Source organism: Mobula hypostoma, chromosome 3 (genome assembly GCF_963921235.1).
Source record: "Mobula hypostoma chromosome 3, sMobHyp1.1, whole genome shotgun sequence".
NCBI lineage: Eukaryota > Metazoa > Chordata > Chondrichthyes > Myliobatiformes > Myliobatidae > Mobula > Mobula hypostoma.
In genome coordinates, this window is record NC_086099.1 from 38,210,764 (window position 1) to 38,232,332 (window position 21,569).

At 40.4% G+C, this 21,569-nt stretch overlaps 1 protein-coding gene across 2 annotated transcripts in view; it reads left to right on the plus strand.

Moving 5' to 3' along the window:
* The window catches only part of parp8 (poly (ADP-ribose) polymerase family, member 8), a 376,390-nt gene that overhangs the window by 228,882 nt on the left and 125,939 nt on the right, over window positions 1-21,569 (plus strand). For both annotated transcript variants that reach the window (XM_063042902.1, XM_063042903.1), the window contains 2 exons: window positions 10,723-10,783; window positions 17,922-18,012. In XM_063042902.1, the coding sequence (XP_062898972.1) occupies window positions 10,723-10,783; window positions 17,922-18,012 (152 nt within the window). The remainder of the gene's footprint in view (window positions 1-10,722; window positions 10,784-17,921; window positions 18,013-21,569) is intronic.

The following is a 21,569-nucleotide window of genomic DNA, read 5'->3' on the forward strand; positions in this document are numbered from 1 at the left end:
TTTGATACTTTCCCATGCCCAAAGGATTGGGTGAATGAGCGGCACACAGTGCATATTGGATATGGGACTGACACTTCTTATGATCCATACATGGATTTTTGGAGTATTCTGTGGCGACCACTTTCGTTAACCCTTACATGGATTTGGGTGCGTTATGTGGTGACCACCTGTGCTAAGGAATATTCCGTGACTGTCTCCTTGTGATAATCTCTACGTGGATTTCGGAACACAATTCGATGGCTGAGATCTTCTGTGACTGTTACTTCGTTTTCCCAGCGTGGAACCTATGGAATTCTTCGTGATCGCCTCTTTGTTGCATTTTAATGTGGATTTACAAGTTTCTCCCCTCATCTGTTCTGTGGATTACTGAAACTTTTCAGCTTGCCATCTTAAAACTTTAAGAACTGTTCCTAAGCTTGATAGTTTGGGAGCCACAAACGCATAACACTGTTAACTTCTGTTTAGAAGATTGGTTTGTTTAATTTTCTATATTTTGAGTGGATCCTAATAAATATAGTGGTTTAACATCAAACCCTGACTCAGTTTGTAGACTATTGCTGCTGATATATAACACTATTAGCAGCCTACTGTCCCTTTGCTTTTGATCTCCCAAGGTGTAGCACTTTATACTGAGCTTGATTAAACTCCATTTTCCATTCCACTGCCCATATCTGCAACTGACCTATGTATCCTGCTCTATCCTTTGCCAGCCTTTTGCGATGTCCACAACACACCAACCTTCCTTTTGTATACAAATTTACCAACCCATCTACGTTGTCTTCCAGATCATTCTCTGTCCCAAACAGTAGTGTTTCTGGTACAGATCCCTATGGAGCACCACTATCCACAGATCTCCAACCAGAATAAGTCTCATTGACCACTATCCTCTGTCTTCTATAGACTAGTGCAAATCGGTATAATATTACATGTGTATCTATTAGCATTTGTCGTTGCTAACCATGAGGATTTTATGTTGAATGGGTCAAAGTGTGAAATATCTTTAGTCGACTTTAAGGCTTTTGCAATGCCCCATGGCTCTGTATTGTTATATTTTTCCCACTAGATAATTCTAGTGAATTGATTCTTCAATCTGCCAAAAAAATTATCCTACATATTTTTCTTGGTAATTATTGATATTATTTGATAAAAGTAAAGGTCTATATAAATTAAACATTTCAACAGCATGCTATTTTATAGTAACAACATTAAACCTGTCTATTAAGTAAAGTATAATTTGCAGTACAGCAATGTTCTTGGACTGGAAGTCCCCAGCCTTGGTTTGAAATTCAGACACACCATTATAAATATCATTTAATTATCTGGATATTATTGCTATTTGAGAATTATAGTTCAATTTTAAAATGCTGTAAATCTTTAGGTGATGTCAGCAGATGAACGGGGAATTGATATAGAATACAAAATATACTGAATCTGTTATATCCTTGAGAAAAGGAGGCATGATTGCCCAGTGTGTCTGACATGTGGCATCACTTCCACATAAGCCCAGCCTCCTCAAGTGACTTCTAACCACTCACTATACTAACCGCATGGTGTCTGAAGCATTGATTCATGGTTTTTCACCATCATCTTCTTAGGGCGGCCAGGAAGAGTCAACTAGTGAATGCCAGCAATGCTGAAGACTGCTTGTTCACAGTGATTCTACCTTGCACTGGAATCCTTTTCTTATAGCACTGTTATTTCACTGTAAGCAATGCCACAGTAGTGGTACTATTCCATGTTAAATTTAAAACTTGCAACTATTGTTATCTTCTAGGCTTTAATTTCTGTTATGCTTCTGCTCATAATGGTAGTGCAGAATTGTAAAGTTAAACCATAATTAAGAACAAATAAATTAAACTAAAAATCTGAATAATTCCATATTCAATAGAGTTTGTGATCTCAGAGTTTAACTATTATAAACATTCACAGATCTGTACTGCCTCATCAATCAGGATCTTGAAAGCAGGGAAACAACTGCTATATGTTTTTCTTTTGAAATGAGGAAACAAAAATCGCCAAGATATGAATTAAGTTCACTAGAGAGCCAATAAAATTACAAGATTGAGTAATATTATAATTGTAATGGAGGTCTGGTTAAGCGTATAGGAGACAATGAGGGGGGAAATAAAATGGAAAATAAAAATAGAGCTTGCTGGAAAGCTAGTTTAGAATTGATGGCTGGAATGTTTCTTTGGTTTTGTGATTTTTATAGTGCTGAAATTTATTTGGCAAATCTGGAATATTTTAATTATTAATCAGTAATGGTGCCTTCATGGAATTGTAGAAGTTTACTGCACATTTGTAGGCCATTTGACCCATGTTGGATGTAAAAAGGTGAATTGTGACGAATCCCACGAATGAGTTCTTGATTGTAACCTTGTAAGGTTTTGTAATTGTAAATTAAAATTTATTCTACAGTTTATACTACCTTGCTTTGTGTTTTTATTATACTCCAAGTGTATAATTTTGAAATCAGTAAATTAACTAAATGAACTTACCTATCAAAAATGAGTACTATTATAAATGCTAAGCAAACTTTAATGATCTCGAAAAAAATCTGAGCTATCTTTCTTCAAACAAAGATCACCACCATCATTAACAATGTATTTTTTGGAATAATCTCAGCATTAAATCGAAATTGTTGCAGAAGTGGATCCAGGAAAAATTTAAATTTTGAGATACAATAAAGAGGGAATAGATTGTGAAATATAATTTTAATTAGTGTCTGAAGCATTTTATGTAAGGAGGATTACCTTAGCTGTGAAACACATGTTGTTAAATAGCCTGCTAACAGGTTTATAAAATATCACTTGAATAAAGTTGTGCAAGGGGGAGTGGGAGATATTGGATAAGATAAAATTAGGAAGTGCTAAATTGGTTGTCATCACTCAATTAGCGAGTTTCTAGATCATTCAGATTACGTTACTGAGGGAAGATTAGTTGAAGAGAACAGAAGTTGTGATGAAATTTTAAATCCTTCCTTGGATAGGGAGTTTTGCCAGGGAATTGATTCATTCAAATGTTGCATTCCTGTTCCTTAAAATAATGGACAAACCTGGTTACCACAGGCCACTTCATTCAATTGATTAATGGAGAATGAGAAGAGATCATTTTCAAGAAGAAAATGAATTCTCTCTGGAGAACTGAGGGAGAGCAGGCACTGATGTGTGAAAGACAATCTATATCTGACTAACCAGACTGACTTCTTTGTTAAAATAATATGGAAAGTTTACAGGGTAAATTATACTTAATTCATTTTTCTGAATTTTGGCATCATTGAGTTTATTGCCTATTCATAATAGCCCCTGAGAACCTCACGATGAGCTGTCTTCTTGAATTGCTTTAGCTGTGTTGGCGAAGGTACTCCTGTAATGTTCTTAGGGAATGTTCTGGGGTTTAGACCCAGCAGCAATGAAAGAATGGAAATATATTTACCCCACTTTGGATAATGTGCTACTTGAAGGGGAACCTATTAATGGTACAGTTCTTATGCACTGGCTGTTTCAGCAATAACTTTCTTTCCATTATAAGACAAGGAGGGGGGATGTGCAATGATAGTGGATGTTGTTAGACCTGTTCTAAGTCTATCCCATCTGGCATTACTTTGGTGCCAGACACCACAATGGACAATGTCCGCAGTGGCTGTTGTTATTTCTTTAATACTATTTATTTTTCCTGTGTTTAGAATAATTTACCCACATCACGTGACATACATATTTGGAAAATAGAATTGTTGGTATTAGATTAGATTAGATTATTAAATAAATATGGTAACATGGTAGTGGATAAGAGGAGGTTATTAGGTGAACATGTGCTTTTGGCAGAAAAAATATGGACTTGGATCAAAAAAGAAGTTGATACTATGCCTATTAAATTTAACGTTACAGGTAACTATCCAGGACATGGATGTAAGGAATAGATTTTCCAGCATCGATAGTGACCAGGATAGTAACAAACTTTTGAGAGAGGTGAATGGGATAGTATAATGGTTAGACCCGTGAAAGATGTAATGAGATGTCGCCGTGTTGGAAATACTGCATATGGGGGGGGCGGGGGGATCCATGGTGTGTGAATGTAATCTACGTTTACAACTGTGTGGGTGAAGCAAGCATGTAGGAAACTTGGTGTTTGTGTGCATCAAAACTTGTGCAGCTTACTATACGAATGAGTGTGAGATACTTGTCATGGTGAAGAAGGCTTTGACTAAAAAGAAGTCGTCAAGAGAGCCTTTGCAAATCACTGCTTAGTGTGAACTGTGGGCTGAGTGATTGCACATAGTCTGGGGCACCAGGCTTTGGAAGATGACTTGGCCATGGAGAGGCTGCTGTGAGAGCTATCTGCCTTATTTAGTACTTGTACTAAACCGTCAGCGGCATTGTTTTACAATAATCTGTGCATAAAACTAACATTTTGGAATGCTATTTCACTTTTCCCTCTAAGGCATGCACAAACCAAAGGCAGCAAGGGAATGAGTAGTATATTATGCACCATAATTCATCTACTAAGAAATACATTCCTGAGGGGAAAATAAAAATTTGCTCTTGTAGGATACTTTGGGATATATATTAAAATATCTTACTTAAAATTCTTCTATGTACAGCACCTTACTTGCCATCCCAGAAACACAATTAATTATTTTGAGGGACGGACAGTTCTGTAGACAGTTGGGTGCCAGGTGCAGCTAGGTGAAGAATGTCAGATTGATCTGTTTCGGTGGCATGTTTGTTTAGGAAGACTGTTGGCAAGACATGGAGAGATGTTTCTGCTGCTTCTCAGATGAGGTTACTCAGATCCAGACTTGATTAAACTTATCACTCAAAAAATGACTGTGTAATGAGGCCCCAGAGCTCTGCCACTCCCAGGATGTGGATATGGCTGCCAAGGTTGGCATTCAGTATCGCTCACTATCCCTATCTGAGTAACCTACTAGGCTGCTTTGAAATATAATTAAGGAGAAACTACATTGTTGATGGGGTGGGGGGGGGGTCAAGACTACTATAAGGGAGAGCAGATTTCTTAACCAAAAGAAATCTTTATGGTCTGCTGAGATTACTAGCTCAATTCAGAAAGCAGGGGCTCCTCCCATGCCTTTCTGACATAAGGATGCTGCTGTTTTCCCTACTTGCATTTGGGTTGCGCCCCATGTCTTGTGTAAAAGCGGGAAGACCGATCACAAACCTAGGCACATTGCCACAGCTCTACCGTCCAGTGAGTCACAGGGGTATCATCATTATGTGCTGTGTTGTATGACGTGGGCGGTCATGGTCTATGACCATGATTGTTCCTGGCAAGTTCTACAGAGGTGGTTTGTCATTGCCTTCTTCTGACAGTGTCTTTACAAGACGGGTGACTGTAGGGTTTTTTTGCACTACCTTACTTTCCCTTTTCTATTTTCTATTTATGATTTATAATTTAAATGTTTAATATTTACTATCGATTTGTACTCCAGGGAGCGCGAAGTGCAGAATCAAATATCACTGTGATGATTGTACACTCTAGTATCAATTGTTTAGCGTCAATAAAGCATAAAAGTATAAAGTACTCCTCAGAAGTTGTCTGCCTGGTGTCAGAGGTCGCATAACCAGGTCTTGTAATATGCACCAGCTGCTTATGTGATCATCCACCACCCGCTGCCGTGGCTTCACCTGACCTGATCGGGGTGAGGTAAGGAGGTGCGACACCTCACCCAAGGGTGACCTGCAGGTTAGCAGAGGGAAAGAGTGCATTACACCTCCTTTGGTAGAGACGCTTCTCCAATCTGTGAGAGGTATCACAGAAATCCAAAGCCGGAGTACCGTGTTCAGATTGTAATAGGTGACCACCAGGAGAAGGAAGCAGTTGGTACAGGGTTTCCCCATGGCCATTCCCTCAGCAACAAGTATACCCTTGCTGGGTAGATTGACCTGTATGGGCACAGCAACAGCAGCCTCGCCAGTGGCACTGTGGCCAGCTCTGACGTTCAGCAGAAAGATAAAGTCAGGTAGAGCAATAGTGATAGGAGGAAGTACAGGAGTGATAGGAGGAAGTACTAGAGATACCGTGGCCGTGAAAGGGATTCCAGCATGGCGTACTGCCTCCCAGGTGCTAGGATCAAGGCTGCAGAATATTCTCAGTGAACAGTCAGAGGCCATGAGCACAATAGCACCAAGGACATGCATAGAAAAGGGGAAGAGGTCTTGTGCAGTTAGAGAGTTAGGGAAGACGCTGAAGAGCAGGAACTCCAAGGTAGTATTCTCTGGATTACTCACTGTACCATGTATTAGTCAGGGCAGGAATAGGATGATAATACAGATAAATAAGTGGCTGAGGAACTGGTGCAGGGGACAGGGTTTCAGATTTCTCGATCATAGGGTTCAATGGGAGGTGCTGTCTAACCTGTACAAAAAGGACAGGTTACACCTGAACAAAAGGGGGATCAATATTATTGTGGGCAGACTTGCTAGAGCTGTTGGGGAGGTTTAAAATAATTTGGCAGGGGTATGGGAACCGTAATGATCGGGGTGAGGATTGGACAGTTGGTATACAAATAGATGCAGTGTGTAGTGAGACTGTGAGGAACAACAGGCAGATGATAGGGAAAAATTGCAGTCAGTGGAATGAGTTGAAGTGTAACATGGGGACAAAATTGAAAAGGGTAATTAATACAGCACTGAAGGTGTTATATTTGAATGCACACTGTATATGCAATGAGGCAGATGATCTTGTGGTGCTGTTGGTGATTGGCAGGCATAATGCTGTTTATTGAATTAACTTTTTAAACAATACAGTGCAGAGTAGGCCCTTCAGATACTTGGCTCCTAGCAACCCCAAAACTCTGATTAACCCCAACATTATCACAGCACCATTTACAATCACCATTTATCCTACCCAGTACGTCTTTGGACTATAGAAGGAAAAGAGAGCACCCGGAGAAAAACTCTGTACTCCAGGGGGAGGAGGTACAGATACTCCTCACAGAACAGTGTCAGAATTACATACCGAAACCCAGAGTGGCCCTGAGCTGTAACAGCAATGCACTAAATGATATGCCACCCTGGCCCACATTGAGTTGTCGCTGAAAGAAGATCATAGTATATAGTCATAGTCATAGTCATAGTCATACTTTATTGATTCTGGGGGAAATTGGTTTTCGTTACAGTTGCACCATAAATAATAAATAGTAATAGAACTATAACTAGTTAAATAGTAATGTGTAAATTATGCCAGTAAATTATGAAATAAGTCCAGGACCAGCCTATTGGCTCAGGATGTCTGACCCTCCAAGGGAGGAGTTGTAAAGTTTGATGGCCACAGGCAGGAATGACTTCCTATGACGCTCAGTGCTGCATCTCGGTGGAATGAGTCTCTGGCTGAATGTACTCCTGTGCCCACCCAGTACATTATGTAGTGGATGGGAGACATTGTCCAAGATGGCATGCAACTTGGACAGCGTCCTCTTTTCAGACACCACTGTCAGAGAGTCCAGTTCCATCCCCACAACATCACTGGCCTTACCAATGAGTTTGTTGATTCTGTTGGTGTCTGCTACCCTCAGCCTGCTGCCCCAGCACACAACAGCAAACATGATAACACTGGCCACCACATACTCGTAGAACATTCTCAGCATCGTCCGGCAGATGTTAAAGGACCTCAGTCTCCTCAGGAAATACAGACGGCTGTGACCCTTCTAAATAGTTGGCAATTTAACATCCAAAAGTGTCCATTGATTCAGAGGGATAGGCAGGTAGGCATGTTGGGCGACTTGACTCTGTCCATAAAAAAATAAAGTAAAATCCTTAGAAAGAGGTGACATAGAATCGGAAGATGCAGACTCCTTGTGGGTAGAGTTAAGAAACTGCAAGAGTAAAGAGACCCTGGTGGGAGTTATATACAGGCCTCCAAAGAGTAGCCAGGATGAGAGATATACTTCACAATAGGAGATAGAAAAGGCATGTTAAAAGGGCAATACTATGATAGTTATGGGGGATTTCAATATGCTGGTAGACTAGTAGAATCAGATTAGTCCTGGATCCCAAGAGTGGGAATTTGAAGAATGTCTATGGGGTGCCATTTTAGAGCAGTTTCTGGATGAACCCACGAGGGAAAAGGCAATTCAGGATTGAGTGTTGTGTAATGAAGCAGATTTCAGTCGGTAGCTTAAGGTAAAGGAACTCTTAGTTGTATGTGATCATAATATGATAGAATTCACACTGCAGTTTGAGAAGGAGAAGATAAAATTGGATATATCAATATTACAGTGGAGTAAAGGGAATTACAGAGACATGAGAGAGATACTGACCAAAGCTGATTGGGAGGGGAGACTAGAGGGGATGATAGTAGAACAGCAATGACTGGTGTTTCTGGGGGCAGTCTGATGGCTAGGAAAGATAAATATATCTCAAAGATGAACAAGTTTTCTGAATGGAGAATGAGGCTACCATGGCTGACTTGGGAAGTCAAAGATGGCATAAAAGCAAAAGAGAGGACGTAGCAAAAAATAGCGGGAACTTAGAGAACTGGGAAGCTTTTAAAAACCAACAGAAGGCAACTAAAAAAGTGATAAGAGAAAAGATGAAATATGAAGGAAATCTAGCCAATAATAGAAAAGAGGATAACAAAAGATTTTTTGGATATATAAAGATTAAAAGAGAGGTCACGATAGATATTGGGCCACTGGAAGATGACACTGGGGAGGTAGTATTTGGAGATAAATCAATAGCAGATGAACTTAATAAGTATTTTGTGGATGACACTAGCAGTATGCTAGAAATTCAAGCGTGTCCATGGGAAAAATTGAGTGTAGTGACTATCACTAAGGAGAAGGTGCTTTGGAAGCTGAAAGGTCTTGGGAAGCCAAAGAAAGATGGACTATACCCCAGAGTTCTGAAAGAGGAAGCTGAAGAGATAGTGGTCATTAGTAGTGATCTTTGAAGAATCTTTGGATTCTGGAATGATTCCTAACGAGTGGAAAATTGCAAATGTAACTCCACTCTTTAAGAGTGAGGGAGGCAGTAAATAGGAAATTATAGGCTAGTTATCCTGACTTCAGTGGTTGGGAAGATGTTTGATTCCATTATTATGGATGAGGTTTCAGGGTACTTGATGGCATATGATAAAATAGGCTAAAGTCAGCAAGGTTTCCAGAAGGGGAAACCATGCCTAACAAATGTCTTGGAATTCCTTGAGGAAATAGCAGCCTGGATAGACAAAGGGAAGTCAGTGAATGTTGTTAACTTGGACTTTCAGAAGGCTATTGACAAGGTGCTGCACATGAGGCTTCTTAACAAGTTAAAAGCCCCTAGTAATACAGGAAAAATATTAGCATGGATAGAAGATTGGCTGACAGGCAAGAGGCAAAGAGTGAAAAAAAAGGAGCCTTTTCTGGTTGGCTGCCAGTGACGAAGGGTGTTTCACGTGGATTGGTATTGGAACAGCATCTTTTCACGTTGTATGTCAATAGTTTATATCATAGAATTGATAGCTTAATGGCCAAGTTTGCAGATGATACAAAGATAGACGGAGGGACAGCTAGTGTTGAGGAATCAGGGAGCCTACAGAAAAACTTAGTCAGATTGAGAGAATGGGCAAAGAAGTGGCAGATCAAACAAAGTGCTTGGAAGTGTGTGATAACACACTTTGGTAGAAGAAATTAAGATGTAGACTATTTTCTAAACAGTGATAAAATTCAAAGAACTGAGGTGCAAAGGGAGATGGGATTCTCTAAGGGTTGAATTGCAGATTGAGTTGGTAGTAAGGAAGGCAAGTGCAATGTTAGCACTCATTTTGAGAAGACTAGAATATAAAAGCAAGAGTGTAATGCTGAAGCTTTATAAAGAATTGCCCTTGGAGTATTGTGAGCAGTTTTGGGCCCCTTACCTAAGAAAAGATGTGCTGCCATTGGAGAGGGTCCAGAGGAGGTTCATTAGAATGACTCCAGGAATGAAAAGATTGACATATGATGAGTGACTGGAGGTTTTAGGTCTGTACTTGCTGGAGAGAAGAATGAGGGGGATCTTTTTGAAATATGTTGAATATTGAAAGGCCTAAATAGCGTGGATGTGAAGTGGATGTTTCCCATAGCGGGTGAGTCTAGGGCATGAGGGCACAGCCTCAGAATAGAAGGACATCTATTTAGAACAGAGATGAGGAGGAATTTCTTTAGCCAGAGGGTGGTGAATTGTGGAATTCATTGCCACAGATGTCTATGGAGTCCAAGTCATTAGATATATTTAAAGCAGAGGTTGATAGGTTCTCAATTAATCATGATGTCATAGGTTACAGGGAGAAGACAGGAGAATGGGGTTGAGAGAGGTAATAAATCAGCCATGATGTAATGGTAGAGCAGACCCGATGGTCCCAATGGCCTAATTCTGCTCCTATTTTTAATGTTCTTACGGTCTTAAGATCATGGACATATCTTATAAGACAATGTTATTGACAATTATAAGACAATATATAAGACAATTATAAGACAATAGATTGGCTGGTGGCACAGTGAGAACAGTGCCGGGCTCAAGAACGGAGGTTCCTGAGTTCGATCCAGTGACAGACCGCTCCCGAGCGTGCTCTCTATCCGTGCCGGGTTGATATCGAGCTCACAACTCGACCTCGTAAAAAAAACACTGCCACCTCTAGTTTAAATTCTCACGCGAAATATTGTGGAGGATCAAATATAAATACAAATGTTTTTAACTACTTTTGATTCCTGGAAAGATTCATTTCAACTTTTTTTTTCCTTTTCAGGGAGTATGGTGCAATTGATGACGTGGACATTGACTTGCACATTGATGTCAGCTTTCTTGATGTGAGTAAACAAATTTGCTGTTGATGAATTGTGGCATAATTTGTGAACTATGGACTTTATGTGCAAATGAATTGATTGTGGCACCAAATCTGAAGGTGTTTTATCTATGGTTCATTTAATTCTATTACTGAATTCATGAAATAAAATTGAGAATGCTGGTGAAATATTTACATGAGGCATGAGGAAGGAGCTGGTCAAAGTTGATTGGAAGGGGACACTAGCAGGGATGATGGCAGAACAGCAGTGGATGGAGTTTCTGGGGGCATGTCGGAAGGTGTAGGATAGATATAGCCCAAAGATGAAAAAATATTCTACAAGGAGGATGAGGCAATCGTGGCTGACAAAGGAAGTCAAAAACAATATAAAAGCAAAAGAGAGGGCATATAATATAACAAAAAATAGTGGGTTGGGAAGCTTTACAAACTAGCAGAAGACAACTTAAAAAACCACAAGGAGAGAAAAGATTGAAAAAGGAGGGTAAGCTTGCTAATAAGACTACGGAGGATTACAAAAGTTTTTTTTTCCAAATATATAAAGCATAAAATAGAGGTGAGAGTAGATATTGGACTGCTGGAAAATGACACGGGAGAGTGAGTAATGGCAGACGAACTTACCAGGTATTTTGCATCTGCCTTCTCTGTAGAATGGCGGGGCAGGCTCGATGGGCCGGATGGCCTACTCCTGCTCCTATTTCTTATGTTCTTAGAAGACATTAGGTTTCTTCCAGAAATTTGAATGCTAGGAGATAGAAGTGAGTGTACTTCCTATTAGCAAGGAGATGATGCTTTGGAAGCTGAAAAGTTTGAAGGTAGATAAGTTACCTGGACCAGATGGGATACACCCCAGGGTTGCTGAAGAAATTATGGAGGCAGTATGTCACTATGTTCGGATATGGCTCAAGTGTGAAGCAAGGGACACTGAAGCGGGTCGACAGTTCACAGACTTTAATACAAACAGAGTCAGAAGGAAAAGAAAACAATAAGTGCTAGGCCAAAACAAGGCCATTGACTAAAGATCTCAAAATGGAAAATGAAGCCACACTGCGAGTGTAAGGAATAACTAAATATAAAATGAATCAGTTGACTCGACAGTCCAGTTTTCTCAGGCAAGGCCAAATGCAAGCAGGCAGCGAAACATTGCTGTGCTTTGCCCAAGACTCGACAAGTACTACAAAGAAAATAAGGGAATTAAATACCATCACAGTGAAATAATAATTAGCTGGCACATGCATATTTACAAGTGCAATTGTCATATCTGCTGTGCTGCCAAATCCATGGTTGTGACAAGTCTCCCCTGAGGTGCCACAGGGCTGTGTCTGCTAGAAGTCCTGGATGAGTGACTTGTCCAAGATATCCTTCGCTGGGATCCAAGCACATTCTTCTGGACCATACTTTTTGCAGTTCACAAGGTACTGGACCTTAGCATGTACCTGAGAAGATGCCAGGAAGTGCCACACTGTATAGACCAGGGAAACATCTACCAAATGGGGAGGTGGGCTGACTGGGGCCAGGGAAGAGGTAGTAACCGGGTTGAGCTGGGAAACATGGAATACTAGGTGGATTTTCAGTAATGCTGGTAGACGCAATCTATATGACACCTTGTTGGCAGTCTTTTCCACTAAAAGCAATGCCAAGTAGTGCAGTGCTAATTTGTGGCTCTCGACTTCCAAGTGAAGATCCCTTGATAACAATCAGACTTCCTCTCCTGGCTTAAATGGCCTTACCTGACAACGGCCTCTCCTGGCTTAAATGGCCTTACCTGTTGGGCTTGTTGTTTCTGGCCAGGCAGCAGAGAAGCCCTGGCTCATCTCCAGGTGCACGTGTAGCACTGGATCAGCTGTTCAGCAGCAGGAACTTCTACATCAATCTCCTGATCAGGGAAGAGCGGTGGCTGGAATTCAAAGGGAGACAGATCCGTGGAGGATAACTGGACTGCGGGGTATCCTTGCTCCCGTAAAGTGTTGAACAGGCTGAGTGAAGGTCCATCAAGAAGATCGACCATGTACACCAGTTTTCGTGCATCATCACCAAAATGACCAGGCTGGGCTTGGAATGTCAGCTCGCATTGGGTAATAAGATTCCTGCAATTATCGGGATCACCAGTATATCTGCCTGGTGGTGGAATATTTAGTTCCTGTACTGACGCGGGTGCCTGTGGGGGTCCGAAGGCAGGAGTCAGTTCTGGTCCAGGCTCAGGAATGGGAGCATTAGTAGCAGAGATTGTCAGGGCAGCAGAAAAAGAGGACCTGCGAGATGCTGGGAGTGGGACTGAGGCGGCCTGAGGCTGCTGAATTGCATTGGCGTGAATGTTAATGGCTGTCAGCTGATGCTGGCTGTCTGCAGTGAGCTTGTGGACAGTGGTCATGAGAGCAGAAATCACAGACATCTGAGTCCAATTGTCTATGGTGAGCTGTTCAACCATTGTGGCTAGGGATGATACCTGTTCCTTCAGATGAGACTGGGTTTTGTCAGCGTGAGATTATCTGCCTCATTGCTTTCATAACTTCACGCAGAACAGATTCCATTGCCTGTAGCTTGTCCGCTACCGGACCAATGAATTTCAGGGCTAAGGTCAACTGCTCTCTCTCTCTGCTGGGTCCATCTTTGTGTGGTCGAGACTTGCTGTTACTATGTTTGGATATTGCCCAAGTACAGAGTGAGAGACACTGAAGAAGGTCAATAGTTCACAGACTTTAATGTGAACAGAGTTAGAGGGAGAAGAAAACAATTAACACTAGGCCAAATAGGGCTGTTAACTAAAACTCTCAGATGGAAAATGAAGCCAACACTGTGGCTGAAAGGAATAACTAAATATAAAACAATTACCACTACTCTTCAGAGTCAGTTGACTCGACTGTCCAATTTTCTCAGGCAAGACCGAATGCAAGGAGGCACTGAAACATTGCTGTGCTTTGCTCAAGTCTCGACACGTACTACAACAAAAAGAATGAAGTTAAGTACCATCACAATGATTAGCTGATGTGTGCATATTCACGAGCGCAATTGCCGTACCTGCTGCACTGCCAAATCCATGGCTGTAACGCATTAGTAATGAAGTAGTTATTCTATGAGGAGAGTTTAATGGCTCTGAGCCTGTACTTGCTGGGGTTTAGAAGAATGAGGGGGATCTCATTGAAAACTATTGAATTTTGAAAGGCTTAGATAGAATTGAGGTAGAGAGGATGTTTCCTATGGTGGGTCAGTCTAGGATCAGAGAGCACAGGCTCAGATGAGAGGGATATCTATTTAGAACAAAGGTGAGAAGGAATTTCTTCAACCAGAGGGTGGTGAATCTGTGGAATTCATTGCCACAGACAGCTGAGTGTATATTTAAAGTGGAGATTGATAGGTTCTTGGTTAGTCAAGGTGTCAAAGGTTTGGGGAGAAGACAGGAGAATGGGGTTGAGAGGGATAATATTTTTGCCATAGTAGAATGGCAGAACTGAGTGGCCTAACTATGCTCCTATGGCTGAGGGTCTTAAGGTCTTATTTAGAGTAACAATGCCAATCTCTGAGCAGATCTGGCACTTGGTTCACTTATCCAAACATCAACTGATAGTTTTGCAACATTAGTCTGATATGCAATGTCAAAAAGTGGTGGATTATGACTCATCCCTGTGGTCAAATGAATACTGATTTTCTGGTCTCTGAGAATTGATGCAAAGTAGTTTCTTTCCATTTGGAAATAAGAGGAAAAATTCAGAGAATGAAACACTCTAGGCTGCAGTGTTTCACCCGCTGTGTAAATAATCAGGGGTATGAAAACGGTCCAGTGCATGACCACAACCAGAAGATGAAATGTAATATTTAGTAGATAGATCGTGGTTTAGAATTTAATTTGTGATATCTTTTCCCATGAGATAGAGGGATGGCATTTTATAAAAGAACTAGACTTTACTGCTCGCATGACGCCATGGATGTCAAATAATTAATGATTCTTCAATAAGTAATATTAAAAGTAAAAATGTAGATTCAGTGGCCACTTTGTTAGGTATAGATGTGTACCTACTAAAATGGTCACAAAAGTGGAGCCCGGTGTGGTCTTTCGCTGCTGTAGCACATCCACTTCAACTCTGACGTGTTATGCATTCAGAGACACACCTCTACACACTACTGTTGTAACACATCATTATTTGAGTTACTGTTGCACTCCTGTGAGATTGAAACTGTCTGCCCATTCTCCTCTGACCGCTGTCATTAACAGAGCTGTTGCTCACTGGATCTTTTGTTTTACGCACCACTCTCTGCAAACTCTACAGATTATTGTGCGTGATTTCGGGATGTCATGTTGCAGCTGTGAAAAATATTGGTCAGGCCACACATAAAGTACTGTGTCCAGCTCTGGTCACCACACTGCTGGAAGGATATAATAGCATTAGAAGGAGTGCTATCGCCCGGTAGCACTGACATCTACAATGATGAAATGCTTTGAGAGGTTGGTCATGACTAGATTGAACTCCTGCCTCAGCAAGGACCTGGACCCATTGCAGTTTGCCTATCGTCACAATAGGTCAACAGCAGATGCAATCTGAATGGCTCTCCACATGGCTTTAGACCACCTGGACAACACAAACACCTACGTCAGGATGCTGTTCATCGACTATAGCTCAGCATTTAATACCATCATTCCCACAATCCTGATTGAGAAGTTGCAGAACCTGGGCCTCTGTACCTGCCTCTGCAAATGAATCCTCGGCTTCCTAACCAGAAGACCACAATCTGTGCAGATTGGTAATAACATAACCTCCTCACTGACAGTCAACACTGGTGCACCTCAGGAGTGTGTGCTTAGCCCACTGCTCTACCCTCTGTATACACATGACTGTGTGGCTAGGCATAGCTCAAATACCATCTATAAATTTGCTGATGAAACAACCATTGTTGGTAGAATCTCAGGTGGTGATGAGAGGGTGTACAGGAGTGAGATATGCCAACTAGTGGAGTGGTGCTGCAGCAACAACCTGGCACTCAACGTCAGTGAGATGAAAGAGCTGATTGTGGACTTCAGGAAGAGTAAGACAAAGAAACATATACCAATCCTCATAGAGGGATCAGAAGTGAAGAGAGTGAGCAGCTTCAAGTTCCTGGGTGTCAAGATCTCTGAGGATCTAACCTGGTCCCAACATATCGATGTAGTTATAAAGAAGGTAAGACAGCAGCTATACTTTATTAGGAGTTTGAAGAGATTTGGTATGTCAACAAATACACACAAAAACTTATATAGATGTACCGTGGAGAGCATTTTGACAGGCTGCATCACTGTCTGGTATGGAGGGGCTACTGCACAGGATTGAAAGTTGTAAATCTAGTTGGTTCCATCTTGGGTACTAGCCTACAAAATACCCAGGACATCTCCAGGGAGCGGTGTCTCAGAAAGGCAGTGTCCATTATTAAGGACCTCTAGCACCCAGACCATGCCCTTTTCTCACTGTTACCATCAGGGGAGGTACAGAAGCCTGAAGGCACACACTCAGCGATTCAGGAACAGCTTCTTCCCCTCTGCCATCCGATTCCTAAATGGACATTGAACCCTTGAACACTACCTCACTTTTTAAAATATACAGTATTTCTGTTTTTGCACGTTTTTAATCTATTCAATATATGTATACTGTCATTTATTTATTTATTTATTTATTTATTATTGTCTTTATTTTATTTATATTTTTTCTGTTCTATCTTATGTATTGCATTGAACTGCTGCTGCTATGTTAACAAATTTCATGTTACATGCCTGATTCTGATTTTGATTCTGAAGAGATTTACCAGGAACTTGCCTGGAATGGAAAGTTTCAATTACAGGAGAAATGGGAAGGACTGGATTTATTCTCATTAATAAATAGGAGGCTGACTGGTGACCTTATAGAAGTTTATAAAATTATGAGGAGCATAAATATGGAAGACAGATTATTTCTCTTTGTGTGTGGCGCAGGTTTGATTTGAGAAGGGGGAGATTTAAAGGAGGTCTGAGGGGCAATTGTTTTTGACTGAGTGTGATAGGTATATGGAAGGACAAGCCAGTGGAGGTGGTAAAGGCAGATACAATTACATCATTTGAAAGACATTTGGACAGGTACTTTGATAGGAAAAGTTTAGAGGGATATTGACTTAATGTGTGCATGTTATAGATGAGCATCACAGTTGGCGTGGATGAGTTGGGTTTTCCTGTGCAATTCTGTGACTTCTTGATGAGTTATTTGGTGAATCACTAGACATTTTTCTTCTCTAATTCACCCATCTGACCTTTTATCAGTTATGAGAGTTGAAAGTGATATCATCATCGCATGAGCAGAGAACTTTTGTTGTCTATTTTTCACCCATCTCAGAGAAAGCACCAATATGTGAATCATAGTTCATTCACTGCCTTTTCCAACTCACTGATACTGCTTATAATAGTTAATTCACATACTGAAGCCACCCATTTCAATAAAATCAAGTACTAAAATTCTCCAGTGAGGGTGAATTGAGGAAGGAGAGCAAGGTGTACAGTATTTATCCCAGTATTGAAATGTGAAATACTGGAAGCAGCAGATCTTCTCCATCAATTCATCAATACTACATGCAGAATTTCTCTTTATCCCACGAATGAAATCTGTAAAATTATTCTCTACAACTACACACCATTGTTTAACTATATATGACATTCAGTTGAAGTCTCTGCCAACTTAGTGCAACATGGGTGCTTCACTTAACATTAACAATACAGAATTGAACATTGTTCCATGGATGATTTGAATGAAAATTCTGAAGTGAATAGAAAATAAGAATGGAAAATTAATGGAAAATTGAGCCAATTTCTTTTTTATTGAAATTGTAAAGGGCAAACTTTATCATAAAAATCCCAATTTGGTGTTTTTTGTGTTTCTTCCCAACTGGAGCATCCACTTCCTCGCAGTAGATAGTGATGATGAATGATGACAATTTCAAAGGAGCCAAGCATGACTGAGTTGTTCGAAAGACAGCTGAAGTGCTGTCAAGTTTAGCACATAAAGGAGATCTGAAAGTGTGTTTGTTATAATACATGGTAAAATGAATGAAGTGTGTACTTAGTGTGATCATTCATTATCCACTTCTGATGAATCTTGTTACTTTTATATTTCTGAATAAATTGCTTTTTTTCTGCTTGCCTGGCTTTTTGACAGGAGGAGATCGCTATTGCATGGGATGTTATTCGCACAGAACCTGTGATTGTGCGACTGCATTGTTCTCTCACGCAGTATTTAAATGGTCCAGGTTAGTATGGCTTAAATCCTATAGTTTGGTTAATATGAAACTTAACATCTGGTTAAGGTAGTTGTAGCTCTAATGCTCAATCAAGTGACAAAAAAATCTGTTTTGCTATCTGGCCTTTTATTTAAATATTTAAATAAAGTATAGAAGTAGAAAAGAGGAGCTTATTTTTGACTTTGGACTTCTAGCAGGCAAGTGTAGTTAGAAGGCATACAACCTGTTCATAATTTTTGACTACTTAGAATCATTTAAGTTTTATTGCTCAACTTTAGAGAGACTTATCACTGGGACTCCAATGCCAAAGATGTTGCTTAACAGAACTACTTACATTTCCTTCCGTATATTAGTGAGTGAGTACCCCTATGTGGTGCAGTTCTGCACCAAAAATATTTTGGTTCTGAATTCCCTGATTCCAGGCTGTATAGCATTAATGCTGTTGGAAAATTTGAGAGATCCCTTTTTATGTATCTCTGGATACATACCATCATATCATTTCATATAAAATCATCTTAGGAGCCAAGGTGCTTTTGGGAAACTACAAAAATAAACATTCTATGTATTTTCTTCACAGTATAAATTACCATCTTACTGCTGTTGTTTTGTGAATTTTTGGGGGGCATTTTTAATAATCTTCTGGGAAATGCCTGAGTATACTGGATTTTTTTTGTCATGGTTTAAATAATTTCCTGTCTCTCAGAAGCAAACCAGTGCCTGCCGGAGGTCTGTAAGTAGGCTATCTGGGAACATTGGGTTAGCAGAAAAATTCTGGCAATACTGGGTTTAGAAGAATTCCTGAGGATAAATTGCTAGTTAGCAATTTTCTTGAAAAATATCTACCTCAGTCTGTCAGTGATGAAATTCACAGTAGTTCTGACATGTTGGGACTGGGTCTGCAGGACTGAAATTATAGCTCCAGAAAACTTGAAATAAAGGGTAATAGAGCCATTCAGCCAATCCAGCACCAGGTGTGGAGAGCAGCAAATAAAATTGTTCCTAGTCCTTAGAAAAAAAGTTGGACGTGAAACATTAAGGTTACCTTTTTCAGCAAGCTGATTGTTGATACAAATTTCACTTTTCATAGTGTTCATTGATCATTAGTTTAACAAGCGTTTGTATGACTTCTCCTTGAAACTCTACATGTTTTCTTCCACCAAATGAACCATTAATATACCAGAATACTCTTAAAGTAAGGAAGGGGCCCCCATTATTTACTAAAAGATCTGAGAACTCATTCTGGGACTCCACAAAATGTCCGAGAGTTTTCACTGCAAAATTCCCATTTTATAAAAGGCCTGACAGCCTCTTGAGTTAATCTTTCCAGCACACCAAGAGTCTCACCCTCTCTCATCAACATATTCATAGATGCTTGCTGCTTCTGGCACTCTGCTCTGACTTTTGATCATTGAATTATGTTGATTAAAATAAAGTTTTAAATATCACTTTTTTGGATATACACAGTGTATCAGGCACCCAGCTGCTGTCTAAAGGTCAAAGTAAATTTATTATCAAAGTACATACATATACAACTCTGGGATTAATTTTCTTGTGGGCATATTCAATAAATCCATTGAATAATAACCATAACAGAATCAATGAAAGACGGCACCAAATCGGGCTTTCAACAAACTGTGCAAATACAAAAATAAATAAATAATAATAATAAATATGCAATAAGTATTGAGAACATGAGATGAAGAGCCCTTGAAAGTGAGCACATAGATTGTGGTAACAGTCCACAGCTGGGGCGAGTGAAGCTGAGTGATCTTATCCCCACTGGATCAAAAACCTGATGGTTGAGGGATAATAACTTGCTGAACTTGGTGGTGTAAGTCTTGAGGCTCCCGTACCACCTTGCTCATGGCAGCAGTGAGAGGAGAGCATGTCCTGGGTGTTGAGAGTCCCTGATGATGGTTGGTGTGACAGTGTTTTGTGTAGATGAGCTCAGTTGTGGAGAGAGCTTTACCTGTGATGGACTGGGCAGTATCCACTACTCTTTGTAGGATAATAATCAAGATAGAGTGTGCATCACTCTTGACCAACACTCCTACGTTATTCTTAAAAGTGCATTTTGTACCAAAAAATTTCATAAAAGCAATATTATTGGATGTAAATTCATATTTATAATTATATATTACTCAGATATAATGATAAATTTATCTGCTTGTGCTTTCAGAGAGAAGTTTTTAGAAGCAATAAGCATATATTGAGAACTCAGGCAGGCGCAATCATGAAATTTTTCTTGCGTTAAAACCTGTAACACTTGCAAACTCTCACATATAGACTGCTGGGATCAAGCCAAACCTTTGAAGAGAGTTTACTTAAGAAGGAAATAAGGAAGGCATAAAGGCACCATGAGAAATCCCTGACAGATAAGATAAAGAAGAATCTTTAAAAGATTCTTAACCGGGTAGCCAGGGAGAAAAAGTACATTCCCTTAAAGATCAGCACAGAGCCACAGGAAATGTGTGAAGTCTAAAATACTTTACATCAATACTGTGGACAATGCGTGTTCGGGGGATGGAACAGCAATATGCTGGTGTTCATTAACATTATGAAACACTATAGGCCACACGGTAGCACGGTAGGTTAACACTTTACAACACATGATCACGATCAGGGTTCAATTCCTGATGGCATCTGCAAGGAATTTGTAGGTTGTCCCCATGACTGTGTGGGTTTCTCCCAGGTGCTTCAGTTTTCTCCCACATCCCAAGATGTACAAGTTAGGGTCAGTAAGTTGTGGACGTGCTATGTTGGCACCAGAAGTATGGTAACACTTGCAGGCTGCCCCTGCACACCCTTTGATCACCTTAGCCATTGTTGCAAACAATGCATTTCACTGTATATGTTTCAATGTATATGTGACAAGTAAAGCTTATCTTTAATCTTTGAAAGAGGAGATAGTGGAGGTATTGAAAAATCCCTAAGGCCTGGCCAAGTGTATCTGTGGTGAGAATTAAGGGAGAAAACTATTGAGTCCATGACAGAGATTTTTGTATCTCTGGTAAACAAAGGTTAGGTTCCGGAAGACTGGAGGATAGCTAATGTCATGTCTTTATTTAAGAAAGATTGTAGGGATAAGTGAGGTAACTACAGACAGGCAAGTGAGCCCTACGTCAGTGGTGGGAAAGCTAGTGGAAGGGATGCTGAGAGATTAGATTGACTTGCATTTGGAAAGGCAATGACTGTTTAGAGATAGTCAGAAAAGTTGTGTGCATGCAAAATCATGTCTCACAAATTTGATTTGAAGTGTTTATTTTGAGGAAATAACCAAGAAGATTGATGCGGATAGGGTGGCAGACATTGTCTACATGGACCTTATCATGGCCCTTGAAAAGATCACCAATTGTGGGTGAGATCACAGCAGGATCCAGGGTGAGCTAGCCAATTTGGAGTCAACGAAGTCAGCTTGGTGGTAGGAGGCAGAGTGTGGGAATGGAGGGGGGCTGCTGCTCAGATTGGAGGCCTGTGACCAGTGGCCAGGGGGATCAGTACTAGATGCTTTGTTGTTTGCCTTACATGTTAATAATTTGGATGAGAATGTAGATCATGATTTGATA